Below are 21783 nucleotides of genomic sequence, written 5' to 3' on the forward strand. Positions count from 1 at the left end.
CCCCATGACATCGTCCTTGGAGAGTGGAATCCCATGTCAGGCTGTGTGATTTCTACCTCCCGGAACTCTCTGAGGATCTGTTCCTTATCTCTGTCCCGAGGGTGAAGATGGATGACTGGTACTACCCAGTGATCTTCCCAGATTCGCGGAATTTCCGCCCCTTCACTTCTGACTCTCTGGCTGCAATTGAGAAGCGGATTGCCATCGAAAAGGAGAAGAAGAAGCTCAAAGACGGGACAGCAGCAGAACCCCAACTTCGACCTCAGCTTGACCTAAAGGCCTCCAGGAAGTTACCCAAGCTCTATGGTGATATTCCCCGGGAGCTGGTAGCGAAGCCCCTGGAAGACTTGGACCCATTCTACAGAAATCATAAGGTAGTCCCATAGGGTGACTGGGGTGTTCTAACCATGCAGTTATAACTGGTGTTATAAGGCTCTCCAAAAACCCATCTTGGGGTTTGCAGAGGGCAGGCTGTACTATTCCTTTGTATTCCTGAGAACCCCTTTCTGTCCTCATTTTCTCTCTATAATGCATGTCATGAAGAAAGACGTGACGAGTAGGAGCAGCAGAAAGGTTAAAAGGAGAACACAGAGAACATAAAATGGTGTCAGGAAATAGGACTGTACTAGCAGTCAGAAATATTGGATGTAGGCCATTTCAAATGATTGGCTTTATGACTTAGGGTAAATCACTTCACTAATCCTCGTTTTTCTAATCTGTAAAATGGGAGGAATGCCTGGTTTCCCTACCTTACAACATAGACATGCTATGGAAGTACTTTATAAACTGTAAAGCATTGTACTGATATGAAGGAGTAATACTGCTCTCCAGAAACATCCAGTTCAGCAACAAGAGTTTACCTTGAAACAGAGTTTACCTCTAAAAAGCCTCAGGAAGTAGGCTTTTTAGGCTATTTTAGACTTACGACAGTCAAAGCCAACACTTGACACATAATCAGAGCTCAATAAACAAAGTCTAAGAATATGGTAATCAAGTGGGCACATGCAAATTATATGTAAATCCCATGCCAATATTGTGATAGGTTTGTTGTTTCATCTACCTAAATATAGCTCTTGCAGGGAAATTCCAATAACAGTTCCTTAAAGGAGCCTCTGAGTGAGGCAATATGAGCTCTGGGTTCCCCTGATGGCTGTTTGAAAGCCTGGGGCAGTGAGGACAGTTATCCCCTTTCAGGAAAGGCTAAGAAGACCTTGCCACCATCATCTTACTGTGTGATCCAGCAGAGAATGGAAAACCCACCTCACCAGACTGAGATCAGGGAGGAAGGAGGCTGGGGGGTCTGGGAAAGGTCCTAGAAAACATGGGAGGATGAGAGCATCTTTTGCTGGCAACCATGAGAAATTGAGCTCTCCAAAGAAAGACTACCTGGTTTGTATGTCTTTGAATTGACTTAGGGTTACCAGGCAAAGTGGGGACCATGTGTATAGAGGAAAATAGGGTATGAGTGGGAAGGATAAGAAAGGAGAAGAGAGAAGAAGGTGCAAAAATACTCTGGTATTTCTCCTTCTCCTATGCCCCAGAATTCCAGGGGCTTCTTGGAGGCAGAGTTGTTGAATGTGAGCTACCTGCTGAAGGCCTCCTCAAGGCTGGATAGGAGACCCAGCAGGTAGCAGCTTGGTGTGTTGTGGACAGTCCTGGGAGGATGGGCTCTGTTCCAGCCTGGGTGGATGTTCTAGAACCATCTCTTCTCAGCCTGGGTTGTCCCTTCAAATCAGAAGACATGATACTTGTTTAGAACTCTGCACACCCATGATCAGTGCTCTCAACAGTCATGTGAGGTATGTATGGTAACCGTTAACACTCCACCTTGCAGACGAGGAAACCGTAGACTAGATAAGGAAGTAGTTTATGCCAGGTCAAACAACTAGTCAGGGATGGAGCTGGGACTCAAACCCAAAGGCTCTTTCTATAGTCGCAGGACACTTCTTCTCTTTAGAAACTTCCATTTTGAAGAGCTGCAGAGAAAAGGGTGGAGATGTGTCAGCAAGCAGACAGAAAGAGCTGGTACCTATCATTTTAATCATTAAAACCCTGGCAAGTGTAGTTAAATACACCATTAGTTGAAATATTTAAAGCAGTCAGAGGAGGCATTAATAAAATATCAAAATCAAAGGGCATAGAAACAGAGCCACGTCATGCCACCTATTAATTTGGAGTGACCCACCTCAAGGAGAGTTTTGCTCTGTGCCCTAATATTGTCTTTCTATCCAAAGGAAGGGCACAGAATTCCCAGAGTGGAGCTTGGGCTCCCGAACTCATAGCTTTTAAAGAACCCTGTGGCTCGTTTAATTTTGTTATGGAAGCAATGGAAAATACCCCATCCACGGGTTTCCCTGCAGCCAGATGGTCAGCAGACAGGTAAGTTCCAGCACCGCAGGGAAGGAAGGTTGATGGTTGGCAGTGGCTGAAGTTCTGGTACTTCAGCCAAGGCGGCACCTGCACTGCTGTCTTGGGCCTTGGTGACAAGGCCTGTCTTTCCTGTCTGAGAACCTTCTGGATTACGTGTCAAATAGTACTTTTTGCAAATCTGAAAGGAACAGTTGCATAGGGAGACAGGAATGACCCTCGTTCTGTGAAGGCTTTTGTAACTAACAGCCTTAAGGACACATAAAGGGACAGCTAGAGTACAGTTACATGGAAAGAAGGAGGTCTGGAGGCTGATGTTAGAAGCCTGTGAATGAAGGTTGTTGTCCAGGCCTGCTTCCTTCCCAGAGTCCAGGAAGACGTGCTAAGAGGAAATGGGCACTCGTTCAGTGTTCCTCAATGGAGCACAGCTGGGTACTATGGAGGGGACAGTGCACCATTTGGCAGTTTGTTCCAGTGGAGGCTGCAGTCATTGTGACAGACAACGAAAAGCACCCGCAGGCCTTTCCAGATGCTTCTGTAGGCCCTCCCCTGCCAGTTGAAAACCACAGGCAGATTTGTCCCTATGTCCAGGGGGGAATGGAAGAGCAAGTCTGGGAACCTTGATGACTTTTTAATTGAAGATCCTCAGGGTTAGAATTGATTGACAGGCTATCTCATGTAGAACTGCTCAAGCATAACATTATGGACTCTCTCTGTCCCTGACTATTCAAAGATTCATTACAAATTTTAAGTAGTAATCACAACAGTTTAAAATAATCTGCTGAGTATGAACGTTCAGTTCTACTTCCATCTCTCCAAGTTCTCTTCTATAATAGTTCTTGTCTCCGTAGATACATACCACGGCATACAATACAAAGAGCTTTGCTTTACTGTTATTATTATTTCAGTTATTATTCTTCATCCCTGTTTTCTTTATTTTCAGGACCCATGTGTTCCATCTCTGGGGCTTCGAGAATATTCCACTGGGTGAACAGTCCACATCCCAGCACTTATCTTGGGCCTCTGAGTGAGACCCAGGCTTCCAGAGTCACAGTATTGGCTGGTCAGAAAGTACCTCGGGCTTCAGAGGGAAAACTCTCCAATCAGAAGCTGTAGTTATCGTAATAAGCCAAGCTGTACCTCAATCCGTGGTTCCACTGAATTTTCTCTAAATGCACTCATGATAAATATTGTTTTGTCACTGCATGTAATTCCTGTTGTGTTTGGTCTTTTGCAGACATTTATGGTGTTGAACAAAAAGAGAACAATCTACCGCTTCAGTGCCAAGCGTGCTTTGTTCATTTTGGGGCCTTTCAATTCAATCCGAAGTTTAGCCATTAGGATCTCCGTCCATTCATATCCTTTTGTTGCATCTTTTACTAAGTCCAGATCGTGTGAAGAGTTTACGAGCTGAGCCTCAGGGTGTTCACATATCTATTGAGTGGAAACGGCTCATTCTTTCAACAAATACTGGCTGAGTGCCTCCTGCTCCATGGCAGGGTCGTGCTAGTGCAGGATGTGAACACGGCCTGAGCCCTGCTCTGGGAGCCTGTGGCCTCAGAATGAGCCGGGTCAAAGGGGGGTGACTTCCTTAGTGAGATGGGCAGTTTGGAAATGGTAGTATGGAGAGGCACCGCTGTACTTTGGGGCCATCAGGGATGGCTTCCTGGAGAAAGGAACAACTCAGTGGAGACTGCAACAAAGGTTGTGAACTGTCAACCTGTGTACTGTATTTAGCCGATAAATGCATTGTGTTCGTGTGTTTAAAACTCTTTGGAAACACTCGCTAATGTTGAAAGTCCAGGTTTCCAGCTTCTTCTGAAAAATGGAACCTGTCAAGGCTTGGCCCGCGCTCCTACCTGGCAAATCAGTGTAGTGAGAAACCACTCCCTCTTAGAGGACCAGTGCAGGCTCTGTCTTGCCACATCTCCACGCGTCCCTGAGACCCAACATCAGCCTCCTTCTCCCAGTTATGTGGCTTGCCAGGCTCTTAGGACTTGGAGTTTGCAACCTCAGGCTTAACAGAGGAAGACAGGAATCATTGAGCACTTCTGATACGTGCAGTGGGGGTGCGGTGGGGGGTGGTGACACACTAGGCAGTTTTAGACTGGGGGGGATGAAAAAGACATTTGGTAGACATAATGGAATATGGAGGAGAAGGGGAGGGAATAACTAGTTAGGTTGTATTCCCTAGAAGCAGAGACTGAGATGGGGATTTTCATTTAAGTGATTGAGTAGAGAAGTGCTCTCCGTAGAAGGAAGAAGGGAAACAGGATGGAGCCAAAGGAGGAGGCAAGCAAGGACAGGGTCTGAGTCAGCCTGAGCCTACAGGGAGCTGCCCACCTGGAAGCAAGGGACCCACTGTTTGTAAGTGTCAGTCAGTAAAACATGGAAGGGAGCTGTAACCCTCTAGGAGAGGCGTCTGCCATTCAGCCGAGGACAGTTCTTCAGGGAAGGGGACCGCTGTGAGCTGTTCTCAGCCAACACTGAGACGGGTGCACCTGCAGAGAAGGGGACCTGGAGGCCCCCCGCAGCCCTTTTGCTCCAGTCAGTAATGACACGTGCCCTCCTGCAGTGTACCTGCCTTAACGGATGCCGATCACATTGTTTACCATGTTCATCATTTGCACTGTCGTCATCAACTGTGTGTTCATGGCCTCAACTCATGGGAAGGGGTCCCTCGGTTTATACATCGACAATGCTGAGTAAGTGTGTGTCCCAAGGTTTTAAACAAATACACCTGGAAGAACGATAACTAATCAGAGTTTAGAAATACAGAGAAAGAAAAAGTCACCTGTCATCCCAGTTCCCCAACACAAATGCTGGCAGAGTCAACTTTGTTTTTGTGTATATGTACGTATTTTACAATTGTCTTTAAAGGCCTTTTAAAATTATATTGGTAATTAACAGCACACAGACAAATTGTATGTCTAGCTCTGAAGTGACTTTCTTTCTGCTTACATAGGCTTTATAGGAATTGTTTATTGGCTGGATGATATTTTATCAGGTGAATAAACCATAATTTATTTAACTATTCTAGTGATTTTACTACTGTAAATCGCATTGCCACAAGCATCTTTTTGTATCAAGCTACTTTTTCAAAATGATTACTTGCTTAGGATAGAGTCTTAGAAATGGGTTTATTAAGTCAAAAAGTACATTTGAATGCTTTTAAAAATATATATATATTGACAAGCTGTTTTCCAAAGAGTTTGTAGCAATTTACTCTGCCATCAGCAGTATATTCTGATAACCAGTCGTACTAAGTTCTTGCCAGTATTGCATTTTTTTCTTCTTTAATTTATGGAATTAAAGATATTTGCATTTCCTTAATTTCCAGATGGGTTGAGCTTTTTTTCTATCTTTATTTGTGAGTTGTGCATTTCCATTTTTGCCTATGCTTCATTTTTGTTTTCTTCCTGGTCAGTTTGAGTGAGTTCTTTGGACAACTAAAATATTAACTTTTTGTAATTTTTAATTGGTTATTCAGAGATACAAGTTAATTTAGAATGATCTATATTTTGATAAATAGTCTCTTATGTGTTGTCCTAGTTTTAGTCTTTCAGGAATATATTCAATGATACATTGAATTTATCTCATGTTATTTAATGTGAGACCATTTCCTTCTATTACACATTTAGCTATGTGATGGAGACCACCACAATCAACATACGGAACATTCCAACCACCCCCAAAAGTTTCCTCATGCCTCTTTGCAGTCAATCCCCTGCCTACCACTCCCCACCCCACGCAAATACTGATCTGCTTTTGATCGCTCTAGTGTTGCCTTTCCTAGAATTTTGCATAAATGGAATAATATGGCACGTATGATAACATACTTTGCTGTCTGGCTTCTTCCACTTACTGTAATGCTTTGAGATGCTTCATCCTATTGTATGAAGCACTAGCTTTCCCCCTCTTTTTTTGCTGAGTTGTGTTAATTGGTTTTCTCATTCTGTTGGTGGACATTTGCGTTGTTTCCAGGTTGTTGTTGGTTTTTTTGTTTTTGTTTTTGGCTATTATAATTAAAGTTGTCATGAACATTTCTGTATGAAAGCCTTTTTTTAAGGAGATTTTGCATTTTCCTTCGATAAATACCTAGTAGTGGAATTGCTGGGTCATATGATAAGTATATGAGTAACTTTGTAAGAAGCTGCCAGACTTTTCCAAACTGGCTGCACTGTTGTACATTCCTGCCAGTAGTGTGTGGAAGTTTTGATTTGCTCCATATTAATTTGCTCCTTCAATTTACTTTAGTTCGATTTCAATTTGCTCCTCTATTTCTAGCTTCTTAAGGTAGAAACTTAAATAGTTGGTTTTAGATCTTTCTTCTTTTCTTGTACAATTGTATAAAGTTATAAATTTCCATCCAAGCATTGCTTTAGCTTCATGCCACAGATTTTGATACATTGGATTTTTATTACCTTTCAGTTCAAAATATGCCCTATTGTTTCTTGCGAATTCTCCTTTGTCCCATGTGTTTAGAAGTGTGTTTTTTAACTGCCAAATATTTCATGTTTTTCTAGTTGTCTTATTGTTATTGATTTCCAATTTAATTCTGTGTGGTCAGAGAATTTGCTCTGTAAGATTTCATTCTTCTGAAATCAAGAGAAAATTGTTTTATGGTCTACCTTGAGGAATGTCTCACGTGCACTCGAAAAGAATTCTGCAGTTGTTTGGTTTGATATTCTGTAAATAGTTGGTTAGTTAGGGTGGTTGGTAGTGTCATTTACATCTTTCATACCTTTACTTCTCCTATTAATACTTCTATGAATTAGTGAAGAGTGGCTTGAAATCTCCTTCTATGATTGTGGATTTGTCCATTCTCCCTGTCTTTTCACCAAATTTTGCTTTATGTATTTTGAAGCACTAGTATTAGGTACATGAACATTTATGATTATTACATTTTCCTGATGTATGCATTCTTTCATCTTTATGAAATGTCCTTTTTCTCTTTGTTTTGTACTCCTTTTAATATTTGTTTTGTCTGATATTAACATAGTTACTTCAGCTTGCTTTTGATCATTGTTTGCATTGTGTATCTTTTCCATCCTTTTACTCGCAACCTTTTCGTGTTTTTGAATTTTTACTGTAGCTCTTGTAAAAAGCATATAGTTGGTTTTTGTTTTTTATGTGGTCTAGCAATCCAATCTTTGCCTTTTGTTGGAAGGTTTAGTTCACTTGCATTTAATGTGATTTTGGATATGCTTGAATTTAGGTTTGCTGTTTTTCTCTTGGTTTTGTATTGATCTCATCTTTTTTTTTTTTGTCTCCTTTGGCTCTTGTGTTTCTTGGTCCTCCTTTCCTGTCTTCGTTTGTGTTAATCAGGTATGTTTAGTATTTCATTGGAATCCTCTACTGCCTTTTTAGCTTTACTTCTTTGCATGATTTTTTAGTGGTTGTGCCTCTCTGTTGCTGGGTGGGCCCTGGAATCTGGTTAAGGCCAGCCAGCTCAGGGGCTATGCCTTGGAGTAGGGAGGCATGGACACGCCTGGGAATGGAAACCATCCTGGCAGTGGCACTGGGGAAAACGTCTCCCCTTTGGAGAGTTGGCTGTTCCATGTGAGGAACTGAATTAGAGCACAGAGGCTGCTGCTCATTGTGTACAGCAGCCTCCCTGGAAGCCTTTGTGGTCAAAAGAGTGGGACCCGTGGAGGAGACAGTTCCAGGAGGTGGCATTGCCCCCATAGCAGTGGTTTGCCCTGCCCAGCACTTCTGGTAAGATGTAATGAGTCCTCTCTTCCCATTAACTGGAAGCAGTGGTCCAACTGGAAGCTAATTTGCTCAAGGCCATTTTCACTACTAAAAGACCCATAAGGCAGAGATATGAAAACACCCTTGTCTAGGCTTTATGGAATCAGAGAGGCTGGAGGCAGAGGTGGGAAGTGGGGGAAGCTGCTGCTGTCCCCTGGCGGCATTTAGACCCTGTAGTGGGTGCATGAAAGTGGGGCTGGGAGGAGGCTGTTGAAAATATCCTCATAAAAGGACACATGCAACTGAGTGGGGGGAGAGTGTCTTCAGTTTCTTCAGTGTTCTTCAGTTAGAAAACATTTAAATGGGGAAATTGTATCCAACTTAATAACTCTCAGAGAATGAATGCAACAGTTCCCTAGGACCAAGTAATGGTGTCTGTCAACCTCCTTGGATGTTACCACGGCTCTGCTGCATCCCCGAACTGTGCTTGAGCTGACAGTGACACGCTCCAGAGGGCTTCTTTTGCCTGATGGGCTGGGGTCACCCCACCGGGGAGCTCCAAAGCCCTGCTGCCTACTGGTGGGCATGGCTCTACTCCATATCAAGTGTCATCTTGGTCTGCCTGTCCCACCATCGGCCAGGCTTCTGCTGAAAAGAGAATGGTGGAGGTGGGAGGTGGGAGGCTAGATGATCAGACTGAGATGGCAGTCAGGGGCTGCTGTCTCTTTGGCTTGAGCTCTAAAGGAAGACTGGTAAAATCTCACAAATCTGTAATTGCAGCCTTTCCCCCAAATACCAGCAACGTGATAAATTTTGCCTGAGTTTAAAAAGTGGCATTTCAGAGCAGACATTAACTAATCTGCTGAGTTCATCTGTCACCTAAAAGGTGGTCAGGTTAGAAAAAGGCTGAACTAGAGAGAAGCTCTTGCCTGGGCAGCGTCATGGCCCTTTCTTCTCTTAGACGTGGCTGCTTTGGGATTTTTCAAGTTCTCAAGACCTTAGTTCTTTAACTTTGAGGGCTAACAATGGCTGGATATTCTATCAGAAAAGGTCCGCCTTTTTTACTCTGAACTAACAGATTGTTTGACTTGATTGTTTTGGTCCCCAAAGTGGAACGTGTGCGTGCGTGCATGGGCACACGTGCAGATCTAGAATTTCTGACAATTTGGGATTATAACAAGAGAGATAGGGTATGGTGTTTTGTTTTGTTTGGAGGAGGAGGAAGGGGAAGAAGGGAAATAAAGGATAGACATGATGAAGGACTCAGGGAAGAAAATGGAATTTTTTTTTTTTAATTGTGGTAAAATGTACATTATATAAAATTTATCATCTTAACCATTTTTAAGGGTACAGTGCAGTGGCATTCAGTACATTCACATTGTTGTGAAACCATTACCACCATTCACATGCAGAACGCTTTTCATCTTGTAAAACTGAAACTCTGTACCTGTTATACAGTAACATCCTGCCCTCCCCTTCATTCCCCGGCAACCACCATTCCACTTTCTATCTCCATGTAATTTGACTACTCTGTGTGCTTCATATAAGTGGAATCATACAGCATTCGTCTTTTTGTAACTGATTTATTTCCCTTAGCATAATGACTTCCATGTTCATTTATGTTGTAGTATGTGACAGGGTTTCCTTCCTTTTTAAGGCTGAATAATATTCCATTGTGTGTACCACATTTTATTGATCTATTCATCCATCAATGAACATTTGGGTTGCTCCCACCTTTTGGCTATTGTGAATAGCACTGCTATAAACCTGTGTATGCAATTAGCTCTTTGAGACCTTGCTTTTGATTTTTCTGTGTATATACCTAGAAGGGGGATTCCTGGATCATATGGTAATTCTATTTTTAATTTTTTGAAGCATTTCCATACTGTTTTCCATGGTGGTTGTACCAATTTACAATCACACCAGTGGTGCACAAGGGTTCCAATTTCTCCATATCCTCGCCAATACTTGCTATTTTTTTGCTTTTTTGATAGTAGCCATCCCAATGAATGTAAGGGGATAGCTCTCTGTGACTTTGATTTGCATTTCCCTGATGATTAGTGATATTGAATATCTTTTCATATACTTGTTGTACATTTGTACATCATCTTTGGAGAAATGTCTATTCAAGTAGTTTGACCACTTTTAAATTGGATTATTTGATTTTTTGTTTTGAGTCATAGGAGTTCTTTAATATAATCTGGATATTAACCTCTCGTCAGGTATATGATTTGAAAATATTTTTTTCTAGGAGTTTTATAGTTTCTGGTCTTACATTTAGCTCTTTAATCCATTTTGAGTTAATTTTTTTACATGATATGAGGTAAGGGTCTAATTTCATCCTTTTGCATGTGGATATTGAGCTTTTCTAACACGATTTGTTGAAAAGACTGTCCTTTTTCTATTGAGTCTTGGCATCCTTGTTGAAAATCATTTGACTGTATGTGAGGGCTTATTTCTGGGCTTTCTGTTCTATTCTAGTATAGAATAGAACTATATGTTTGTTTTTATGCCAGTACTAAATTGTTTTGATTGCATTAGCTTTGTGATAAGTTTTAATATAAGAAAGTGTGAGACCTCCAACGGTGTTCTTTTTCAAGGTTGTTTTGGCTGTTTGTGGTCTCTTGAAATTCCATATGAATTTCAGATTGGATTTTTTTTGTTTCCGCAAAAAAGTGTCACTGAGATTTTGATAGAGATTGTTTTGAATCCGTAGATCACTTTGAGTAGTATGAACATCTTAGCAATATTGTTTTCCAATCTGTGAACATGAGATGTAGAAAGATCCAGTTTTTAGCCTTGTCATTTACTCTCTGTGTTCCTTTGCTGTCATCCCCTTCTGTACATCAGAGTAACAATTCTAGAAAAGCAGTGACAAACTACAATCCCCAGTCCTAGGGATCCACGTGGGCTGAAACTTCCGTCACAAATATGGCTGTGAAAGCCAGCCACTGAAAAGCAGTTTTACAACTTTATCCATGGCTCTGTTTTCAGAATTTGTTAGAGGAGCTTGCCTTTCTGAACTCTGGTTTACTGAAGACCAGAATGTTCGATGTTACATCATAATGGGTAAGACCATATCAAGGCCAGATAAGACAGGTGGGTTCTCTGCTTTTCATATAATTTATCACGTTCCTTCTTGTTCTAAATGATTTGCTTTGTAGGTATGTCTTCACTGGGATTTATATTTTTGAAGCTCTGATAAAAATATTGGCAAGAGGTTTTATTCTGGATGAGTTTTCTTTTCTTCGAGATCCATGGAACTGGCTGGACTCCGTTGTCATTGCAACAGCGTAAGAATATTAAAGGTTTTTGTTAAAGAGACTTGGGGTGGGAAAGAAGCCCCTTGTCTTACATCAGGGCTCTGAATCCACTGGAGTGGCTGAGTGTGGCCTGATAATGCCTAGAACTCTGAGTACAGTTTTGGTTGGCCCTGAACAGCACCGTACAGCTAATTGACCAGAGGCTTCTATGCACAAATTCATTTTTCATTCTCTCATGCTCTCATTCTTTCAGCATTCACTCACTAAACACTGGTTTATTTTGGGCCAGGTTCTGTGCAAGATACAGGGGTTGTGATTATGAAAAAACAAAACAAAACAAAAACAAACAAACAGACATCATTCTCACCCTCTTTAAGGTCACAGTCCAGACAAAAACAGAACCAATTAATGACTATTACAGTCCAGTAGGGTGCATGCTAGGGTAGGAGCATGTATCGGACTGTCAGAGCACATAAGAGGAACCAAGGAGACTAAAGAATCTTTAGCTACTACAAGGTTACAAAGAATTTCTCTCATGTGGTCTTCAGAAGTTTGATTGTTTGGGCTCCTATGTTTAAATCTGTGGGACATTTTGAGTTCCTTATTGTGTACAGTGTATATAACATGAGGTGAGAATTGAAGTTCTTCCTAAAGGAAAGGACATCGATTTGGTATCCGCATAATGAGACGGAGTCAGCAAAACAAAAAGCAAAAAGAACAATTGTCAGCACAGTAATAAGAAACCTAACATTACTTAATGTGTGCCAGCCATTATTTTAAGCACGTGCATATATTTTCCTATGTAATATCCATAACCCTTTGAGGTAGATAGCATCTGCTATTAATTTCACAGCTGTACATTTGAAGTTCAACTGTTGGGTGCTGTTGGTTATTGAAAGGCGGTGTAGTGCAGTGCTGAAGAGGGTGGGCCCTGGCATCAGACTGCCTGGGTCCCTTCTGGGTTTGGCCCCATAGTGAGACCTTCGGGAAGGTCACTGAGGCCTGGAACGTGGTAGCCAGGCAATAAATGTTTCAATTGATTTATATTATTGGAGGTAGCCCCAACTACATGGATTATTTCAAGGAATCCTCACCTTTGTCTAAATATAAAGATTAGTTGAGAACAGCCTCCTGTGCAATCTATGGTCCATAGCAATAGCGAATGATATTCTGAGACCTTGAGAGGAAGGTGGGCCTGGGGAGGTGAGGCCCTCGATTTCACCTGGGGGGGCCCAGGGCCCAGGCTGTGCTTACTTATGCCTTTATGGACGTGTGCAGTGCAGCTGCAGGATTGAGCAAGCCCAGGCTTCCCTGTGCCTTGTTTTGTAGGTTTGTCTACTATTTACCAAATGTCAGAGGCAACAGCATCAGTCTGTCCTCCCTACGTACTTTTCGAGTGTTCAGAGCTTTGAAAGCCATTTCAGTCATTTCAGGTAAGTCACTCTAACTTTCAACGTTGGCTCTTAGTGGGAGAGAATGTTCTTTTATATTTAAAATGTCTCTACGTGTCATGTAAACCAAAAACAAAAAATACAAACTGCTTTTACTTTTCATTTGATCGTTCAACAAATATGTATTGTCCAGGCTCCGTGCTAGCTGCTTGGGATATATCAGTGAGCAAACAGACAAACAGCCCTGCCCTCATGGACTTTACATTCTAGATGGGGGTGCGGGTAATAGTTATCATAAGTAAGTAAATTATCTATCATGTTAGAAAGTGATATGTGCCATGGAAAAATAAACAACATGAAGGCTACTGGAAGTCACAGGGATTAAGGAAACAAGTCGCAATTTTCAATAACGTGGTCAGGATGGGTATCATTAAGAAGGTAAGATATGAGCAGATTTGAAGGCGCTGATAGTTTCACAAGCAAATATATGGTAAAGAGTGTGCTGAGAATAGGAAACAGTCACTCTAAAGACTGAGGAATACAAAGGATACAGATGAGGCTGGAGCAGACCGAGTGAGGAGCCAGGTGGTGGAGGTGGGACCACATGGGTGAAAGTGAGGCTTGTAAGCTGGGAGGGCTTGGGCTTTGCTCTTAGAGAAATGAGAGCCATGTAAGGTCTTACGGAAGAGGAGTTACATGATCTGACTTAGGTTTTGAAGGGATTACTCTGGCGGTTATGTGGGGACTAGAATGTGGGGGAGCAAAGGTAGAAGCAGGAAGCCCAGACAGGAGGTATGGTGGGCACCATGGAAATATGCCGCTCAGATCTCCTGCTGCTGGGAACATAATTGACTAACGGTCCCAGCTGCCACCTCTCTGGATTCCCCACTGCATTCATGTTCATGCCAAGATCATACTTTCTCTACATGTTGGGGACACTGTTCCTGAAGGCTATGAGACTCCTCTATTGGGAGACTTTGACTCAGGGGCTCCCCAGCAACCTAGTTGAGACTGTCACAGCAGCACTCCAGTCTGAGGCTCTTCCTGTCCAATCCTGTTTCCTTCCTGCTCTGCTTCTCCAGGTGTCAGCCCTGTGTCACAGTCTGAAGCTCTCTGCCAGCTCTACTCCTTCCCCCTTATTCTTCACAGGCATTCCACTCAACAGATCTCTTGCACATATTGTCCCAGAGTATCTGCTTCTCAGCCTAAACTGACACAAGAGGCCACTGCTGTAATCCAAGCAAGAGATGGTGGTACTCTCAGATCAGATGGTGCCAGAGGCGTTGGTGGACAGTGGTCAGATTCTGTATAAATTTGAAGGTAGAAACAGTAGGATTTCCTGATAGGTCGATTATATGCTGGTGTGAGCTAAAGCAGAGAGTCAAGGATGAGTCGAGGTTTTTGGCCTGAATGACTGGAAAGACGGAGTTGTCGTTGGCTGAGACAGGCAAGGTTGTGAGAAGAACAGGTCTTGGAGGTCAGATTAGGAGTCAGCATTGGACGCGTCCTATGTGAGATGGCTGTGAGACATCCAAGTGAAAGTTTCAAGCGGGCAATTGTATATGAGTCTGGAGTTCTGGGCAGCAATCTGGGCTGGAGATGTAATTTTGGAAATTATGAACCTAGACATATTTAGAGCCATAATATCTGATAAGATCACCAAAGAGTGAGCGTAGATGGAGAATGGAAGAGCGCAAAGGTCTGAGTCCTGGGACACTACAACCTTAAAAAGTAGGGGAGAAGGGGAGAAACTAGGCAAGGAGGTGAGCAGGAGCCACCCGTTAAATAGGAGGGAAGACAAAAGTGATCTCCTGAAGCCCGGTAAGGAAGGTGCTCTGTGAATCAAGATGAAGTCAAGGTTGGGTTGTGAATATGGATTCCAGTTTGTAAAAAAAAGCGAGGTTATTATGGCACACTCTTCTCCTTTTCTTCCCCTTTCCTCTCTTTCCTTTCCAAAAAACATCTTTATTAAAAAGTCTCTCTGATGTCCTTTCCCTCTTCCCTTCCCTTTTAGTCTCTTCTATCAACGGCTTAGCTCCAATACCAAAAGTACAGGCAATTTGGCTCTTTTCAAACAGGGCAGTGGGTTATTTTGAAACTCCAGAATAACAACTGCATTGTGATAAAAAAAAAAACAAAAAACTGGCAGTCAGCGGACACTTATGTAGAATTTGTCCCTCCTCCTCCTCCTCTTCCTTTTTTACAAGGTGGACCTTGGTTTCCCAGTGCATTTAGGGGCTTTCTGCATGAACTGAGTACCTTGTATTTTCATGCATGTAAAATGTACATTCAGGCCGCCACTTAGTAGCTTTCCTATCCCCTTCTTTATCTCCAAGTAGATAAACATAGTCTCCCTTTTGACTCATGAACACGTGAGATCCCTGGATGCCTTGTGGAAGTAAGGGTGTGAGGTACAATCTTTTAGGAACTATGTAAACCTTGTTTAGGAATCACAACCATCTTCCCTCATTCAAATCTCTTTGGAGAAGACTCAGCCTCTTATAGATTAAACTCGGGCTTGGACGAGATTGTAGTAATTTCTTGTTTGGTTGCAATTGGGGACATAGTAAAGGGGGACATAGCTTGGCCTCAAGGCTCCTCCCCATGTGACACCACACTTTGTGGGAAGGTCATCCCCTGAGGGCTCCTGCTGCCTTGTATTCTCAAGTCTACTCATCACAGTTTACACCAATCAATGGCAACTGTGCCTCTTAGTGTCATCCCACACATTGCAGTTCACATCTGGTTGTTTATCTCTCCAGCTGTGTTGAGAGCCCAGCCCATGACTCAGTGTTGTGCTGGGGCATCCCCAGCAGACGGTGCATATCTTTTCCCAACTCTGCATCCAGCAACGTCATGTTGGTAGCTTGAAACCAACTGGGGGATATGAGTGTATGGAGGGAGAAGAGGAATCTACACTGCAGAATTCAGCAAACAAGGGAATCTGTAAATGCTACAGATGAAGACTTTCCTGCACCCTCACCAACCCCTCCCCCACAGACAGCTGATTTTAAATATTTGCCAGCATACCACAAAATTATGTTCTTCTTATTTTGTAACTTTGGTAGCCTGCCATGGACACAGTAGGTACTTAGTAAATATTTCTTGAATGAATGAAAAAAAATCCCTGTTGTTACTCGTGGACATCCTCATTATTTGAATCCAGACAAAGCTCCTCCTTCCAGCTTCCTGTCCTCCAATTTAGCTATATTTCATGACACTTCATGTACCTTGTAGAAGGTAGTGACTACTGAATGTGAAATGTAGGTCTGACTCCTCTTCTGGGGTGGCCTCCCTCTGGCTTTAGTGACACACGTGACCCCCAGCTGTGGAGGTGCCTGCACGGCTGTCATCAAATTACTCATGAAGACTTCTGCTCAGAGTCTTCTCATTTGCTCTTCAGAGCAACCCTCCGGCAGACACAGGGCAGGGGTGAGGAAGCCGAGTCCTAGACAGGTGGACCACGTTGGTGATGCACGACTTGTGAGGTACAGAGTTGGAACTAGAACTCACGCATCAGAATCCTAGGCCAGGCCAGTTTCCAACTCCAAGCTGCACTAGGACAGCTTCCGAGGCGCTGGCGGCTCCCTCCTGGATCTGCCCGCTGCCTGTGTCTGGTGTGTGTGAGCGGGCGCTTCTCCCCACACCTGTCCTCCTCCTCAGGTCTGAAGGTCATTGTGGGGGCTTTGCTGCGCTCCGTGAAGAAGCTTGTCGACGTGATGATCCTGACTCTCTTTTGCCTCAGCATCTTCGCCCTGGTAGGTCAGCAGCTCTTCATGGGAAATCTAAACCAGATATGTGTCCAGGAGAGCTGTAAGAATCACAGTAAATTTGACGGTAAATATCCCACCTTTTATTCCTTGGTTTGTGCGTGGTTCACTTGGTTTTATCCCCTCTTGTACTATCTACAACCTGCATTACAGAGTCTTTTAGGAGCAAGAGATGACTTCATCCTTCCAAAGTTCTCATGCAGGCAGGTGCATGTCCTAGAGACCTGCCTCATTCTTTGGGTCACATCTGCGAGAACAGTGTTAGCTCCCCTCCTTTCCCACCTAGATTTCTGTCCACTTCTTTTTTTTTGCAAAAGTCTTCTGAATGCCTGGATTTTGGCCAAAGGGAACCAGCAGCTTCCCAGCCCCCAACCCCAGTATTTTCTCCAATGAAATCACTTCTTTCTACACTGCACCCTCTCCACACTAAGGTTGACCCTAGGCCAGTTGCATGTGTCCTGAATCTCACGTGGCTACACTTTCTCCATGTCTGTCTTGGTTTATGAGCTGCTCGTGGGCTGAGCCCGTGTCTGTCTTCTCTGGGAGGTGGACAGTAGTTCAGTTTTCTGCACTGAAAGGCAAAATGGTGGCGGTGTCACTGCTTCCTCCTCCTCCTCCTCCTCCTCCTCCTCCTCCTCTTTCTCCATTTTCTTTTTCCTTTCCCTCCTTTTCTTTGCTCCTTCAGATGGTGTAGGCTCTGCTTCCTCTCTGGACACCCACATTGAGCATTTTAGAGGGTTCTGCGCCATCTGACATATTTGCTATTTTCTTTCATTTCAGTGGTTTGTGTTTTATCTGAATTTATGATTCTTTTCTTCTCAGACTATTGTTTTGAAAAGAAAAGTTCCACTGAATTCAGACTCTGTGGCACCTGGTTGGGTACAAGGTAAGGAGCTGATGCTCTCCATTTGTCTCCCAAGCAGAGCAACTCTAGGCCTTTCAAAGTGACGTGGCCAACAGTCTTCATCTAATGACTTGTGGAAGCAGCGATGGTAGTGGTCAAACAGTACTGATTATTTCATGTGTCTAAGCAAGTTTAGACATGCGTTATTAAATTAAAAATTATTTCCAAATGTTTAGAGCAGCTTTCTCCCCCGAATTATGTTGAATTTGTAACTTATCAGAAACCTACTGAAAATGTGAAATTTTGACTCGATAAAGTGGCTATTCAAGACTTTCAAAGGTAAGAAAGGATATTCCGATTGAGAGCCCATGAAGTTCTTGTTTCCTGTCCAGCGCCTCACCCTGGGGCAAAGCCATCTGAGCGTGCTTCTTCTGTTTGCTGATCTGTTGCCTACGACTGCCTCTCACTAGGCACACAGTTGTATGTGGGTGCTTCCACATTCATCCCAACAACTGGTAACTCTCTGGACCTTTGGGGATGCCCTTCCTTCATCAAGCATACCAGTGTTCTCTGTGGTGAGAGACTCAATTCAGTGAAGATTTATTGAGTGTATTTCAAATTAAGGTAATATGCTAAGCACTGTGATGAAACAGACTACAGTCATTCCTCAATAACAAGTAGGCACCAAGGGCTACAGTGTGCCAAGCTCTGTATGAGGCCCAAGGAACCAAGTGTGAACAAGGGAGCTCTGCCTTCTTGAGATGACAGTTCGCAGGGAAGAGAGATATAGAGTAAATCTTTGAAAGTGTGATGAGTGTTATAAGAGATGTGCAGATACTGAGAGAGATACCAGGGGTTGTAACTCTGTAAAATTAGGGAAGGCTTCTCTAATGCCACTTATGGTGGCCACAGGTTCAGATTAGATCAAACTCACAAGATATAATAGGCTTTAACCTCATACAGGTTTACTGAGATCTCTAGAGTGATTTTTAACAAGACATACTGCACCCACGGTTACCCAACAGCTGTCACATACAGTGCTTCTTTGACTCCTCATCCACGCAAGGCAGGTGTGGTTACTGTAGGTAAAATCCAAGATGGGGTGGGCCACCTAGAAACACAGAAGCAGCAGCCTTAGTTTCCAACTGGTCTTTTTAGTGTCCTTGTTTCTCTAAGCTTCTGTCACAGTCACATTTCTCTCAGTGTAGGTATAGTCTCAAAGCTCAGGAGTTTTATAGTAAACCAACTCCAGCGTCCTTCCACACTGATCATAACATGGCAGTTTTCAAAGAGAGGGCAGATCCAAGGTCACTTTCCCAGACAGGCTGTGTTGTGTTCAGGGCCCGGGCCTGGTTTTCAATCTTTGCTCACTTTCTCCTTCCCTGAGGACTAACGAACTGGTCACTACAACGTGGATCTGAAGCATGAGTGGAAAACTCGGGTAGGTGAGGAGATCGAGAAAATAATACCATCCAGTACAGACAGCAAAGGCAAAGGCCTCGGGTCGTGTTGGGGATGGTAAGAAGCCCAGCAGCTTGTTACGCAGACGGGCAGGAGACAGGAACCAACCATGCAGGACTTAGTAGTCCATCAGTGCCAAGGATTTTGACCTCGATCACAAAGGACACAAAACTTGAGCAGATTAGATATTTTTAAAAGTCATTAGATATTTTTAAAAGTCACTATGGCTGCTACTGTGTTTCCCCGAAAATAAGACCTAGCCGGACAATCAGCTCTAAAGCATCTTTTGGAGCAAAAATTAATATAAGACCCGGTGTTATGTTATGTTATGTTACGTTACGTTACGTTACGTTACGTTACATTACATTATATTGTATAAGACCTGGTCTTATAGTAAAATAAGACCTGGTCTTATATTAATTTTTGCTCCAAAAGACACATTAGAGCTGATGGTCCAGCTCCGCCTTATTTTTGGGGGAACACGGTATGAGGAGAATTCAAGGATAGAGTAGACGAGGCCGACAGTTAGGAGCCTATGTTAGTACAGAGAAGAGTCATGAAGCTGTCCAGTGGAGATGAAAAGAAGTGGATGGATGAATTCCAAAGATGTTGAGCAAACGGAAAGAACAAGACTCGTGAATTAGAGAGGAGTGTTGGCGTGTATATATGTACGCACGTGCCCACGTAAGGTAGCGGTGGGAAGTGCAGAGGACAGAAAACTATTATAGGTGTTCCTCTTGTTTCTGGTGTGAGGACTGGTGATGCCTGAGATGGGAACACTGGAGAAGAGACTTAATCTCCTGCATGGGTTGATGGGAAAGCGTATCCAGATGGGAGATTGGGCAAAATAAGCTTATTTTGAATGGTGACCAGAAAATGAGGGAAATGAACTATGGTGGTAGATTCCACCCCAATAAGTTCCTGGAAGATAAGGGCACTGAAACATCACACAATTTCATCGAGGTCTAGTGAGACGTCCTCCTTCCGAGTCTTCGTAAAGCAAAAACCTACCACTGACCAAATCCCACTCTGCCCAGTCAGCTTGTTAGGACCTCTGATTAAATGTGACTGAAAGCCCAGGCTTCCCAGGCAACTGAAGAAAGCCTTTGGCATAAAGGATGCCAAGATAAAGAAACAGAAAAAGTAATCCTCGTCTTAGTTCCGGCTGCTATAACAAAATCCCACAGACTGGGTGGCTTATAAACAACACATTCATTCCTCACAGTTCTGGAGACTGAAGTCTAAGATCAGGGCACCAGTATGGTTGGGTTCTAGTGAGGGGCCTCTGCCATGTGGTAGACGGCTGTCTTCTGCTTGTATCCTCACACGATGGAAAGAGGGCTAAGGGGCTCTCTTCGGGTCTCTTTTATAAATGCTCCACCCTCGTGACCTAGTCACCTCCCAAAGGTCCCACATCTTAATACTATCACGTTAGGGGTTATGATTTCAACATACGATTTGGAGGGGACAGACGTGGACAAAATGACTATGGACAAAACACGAACCAAGGGCTTTTAAAACTTTAAATAGGGTCCGTGGTGAAATTTAAAGAGATATTGTATACATAAAAATAAAAATAGCTTGTTTTGAAAAAGGAACTGTCAAAGAACAAAGAACAAGGAAGATCTTTTTTGGCAGCATGATTACAAAAAAACCAATAGTAGAATTAAAAGATAAACTTCAGGAAATAGCCCAGAAAATAGCAACCAAAGACAGAGACAGAAAATGTGAGAATAGATATCAAGCCAGAAGTTCCAACTGTTGATGTAGTAAGAATTCTAGAAATAAAGCACAGAGAAAACAAAAGGGAAGAAATTAGCAAAGAAATAATACAGAGAATTTCCCGGATTAAGGATGTGAGACCCTTAGAGTCCCATAAACTGCCCAACACAATGAATGAAAAGGGACCATGTCAAGTGCAGGATCACGCCATTTCAGAACCTTTGGGGGGAAAGACCTTAAAACCAAAGAGAAAGAGCAGGTCATCCACAAAGGAACCAAAATCAACGCAGCATCAGAATTCCCACCAGCAACACAGGACAATAGCTGAGCAGTGTCTTTATATTTTTAAGGAAAAATGCTTTTCAATCCAGAAATCTATTTCTGGCCAAACTATCAATCAACTGTGAAGGTAGAATAAAATTATATTCATATAGGCAAAGACCACCCAATCTTCTGAAGAAGCTATTTGAGATTTGCTCCAGAAAAATGAGGGAGTAAAAAAACTTGGAAAGAACAATACATAAGCACCAAGAAAAAAATGTATTCGACCCAGAAGAGCCATCAATACAGACCACAGTACTTCTCTATGAAGAATGATGTAAGTGTGAGGCAGTGGGATGGGATTCACTACCATGGCAGGGCATTAATCAACAAGGACTAAAATTGATCAATCAAATATCAGTATAAGCGTTATGTTTAGTGATGTGGATGCAAACGAGTTAAAGTTACCGCATTGGGGATGTGTAAATGATGGTTAAAAAAATGATGGAATGGTGTTCATTGCCATGGGATTTTAAAATCACACCCAGGTATTACTTTGATAAACATTTTCTATTAAAAATCATGAAGGTGCATATGCTTGGTATATCATATAGATACACTTGATGCTTTGTGCTTTGGTGATATGGACAAAGCCTTCTGTGCAAGATGCCCATAGTTTGTAGAATAAAACCCAACTGTTTGTAAAGCCAAATGACTGTTAACAACTGAAATGTAAATATTCATTATTTGCAAAGCAGTTAGAGAAATGATAGGACTGTAAGACATGAAAAGAAAGGCGCTGTCTCCCTGTATGCTGATAAGGAAAAACCTTTAAGCTGTATTGTTCTGAGAAAAGAGCAAGGTGCATGACAGGGTTTAAAGAATTCTCCCATTTCTGTATTATAGACCATGTTTTTGATGTAGATCTGTGCTTCTATATTCATAGGAGACTTCTGGAAAGTTACAAAAGTAACTTCAACTGCTGCTTCTAGGAAGTGGGAGAGAGGGAG

The 21783-nt window shown here is 42.8% G+C and overlaps 1 protein-coding gene across 1 annotated transcript in view; it reads left to right on the forward strand.

Moving 5' to 3' along the window:
- The window catches only part of SCN11A (sodium voltage-gated channel alpha subunit 11), a 76918-nt gene that overhangs the window by 7575 nt on the left and 47560 nt on the right, over positions 1-21783 (forward strand). The window contains exons 2-8 of the mRNA XM_088798256.1: positions 101-374; positions 3605-3723; positions 4971-5072; positions 11226-11354; positions 12654-12757; positions 16379-16552; positions 17308-17371. Coding sequence (XP_088654382.1) covers positions 108-374; positions 3605-3723; positions 4971-5072; positions 11226-11354; positions 12654-12757; positions 16379-16552; positions 17308-17371 — 959 coding nt within the window. The 5' untranslated portion in view covers positions 101-107. The remainder of the gene's footprint in view (positions 1-100; positions 375-3604; positions 3724-4970; positions 5073-11225; positions 11355-12653; positions 12758-16378; positions 16553-17307; positions 17372-21783) is intronic.

This window comes from Rhinolophus sinicus, chromosome 5, assembly GCF_057876585.1.
Source record: "Rhinolophus sinicus isolate RSI-liver-muscle chromosome 5, RSI-T2T, whole genome shotgun sequence".
NCBI classification, from domain to species: domain Eukaryota; kingdom Metazoa; phylum Chordata; class Mammalia; order Chiroptera; family Rhinolophidae; genus Rhinolophus; species Rhinolophus sinicus.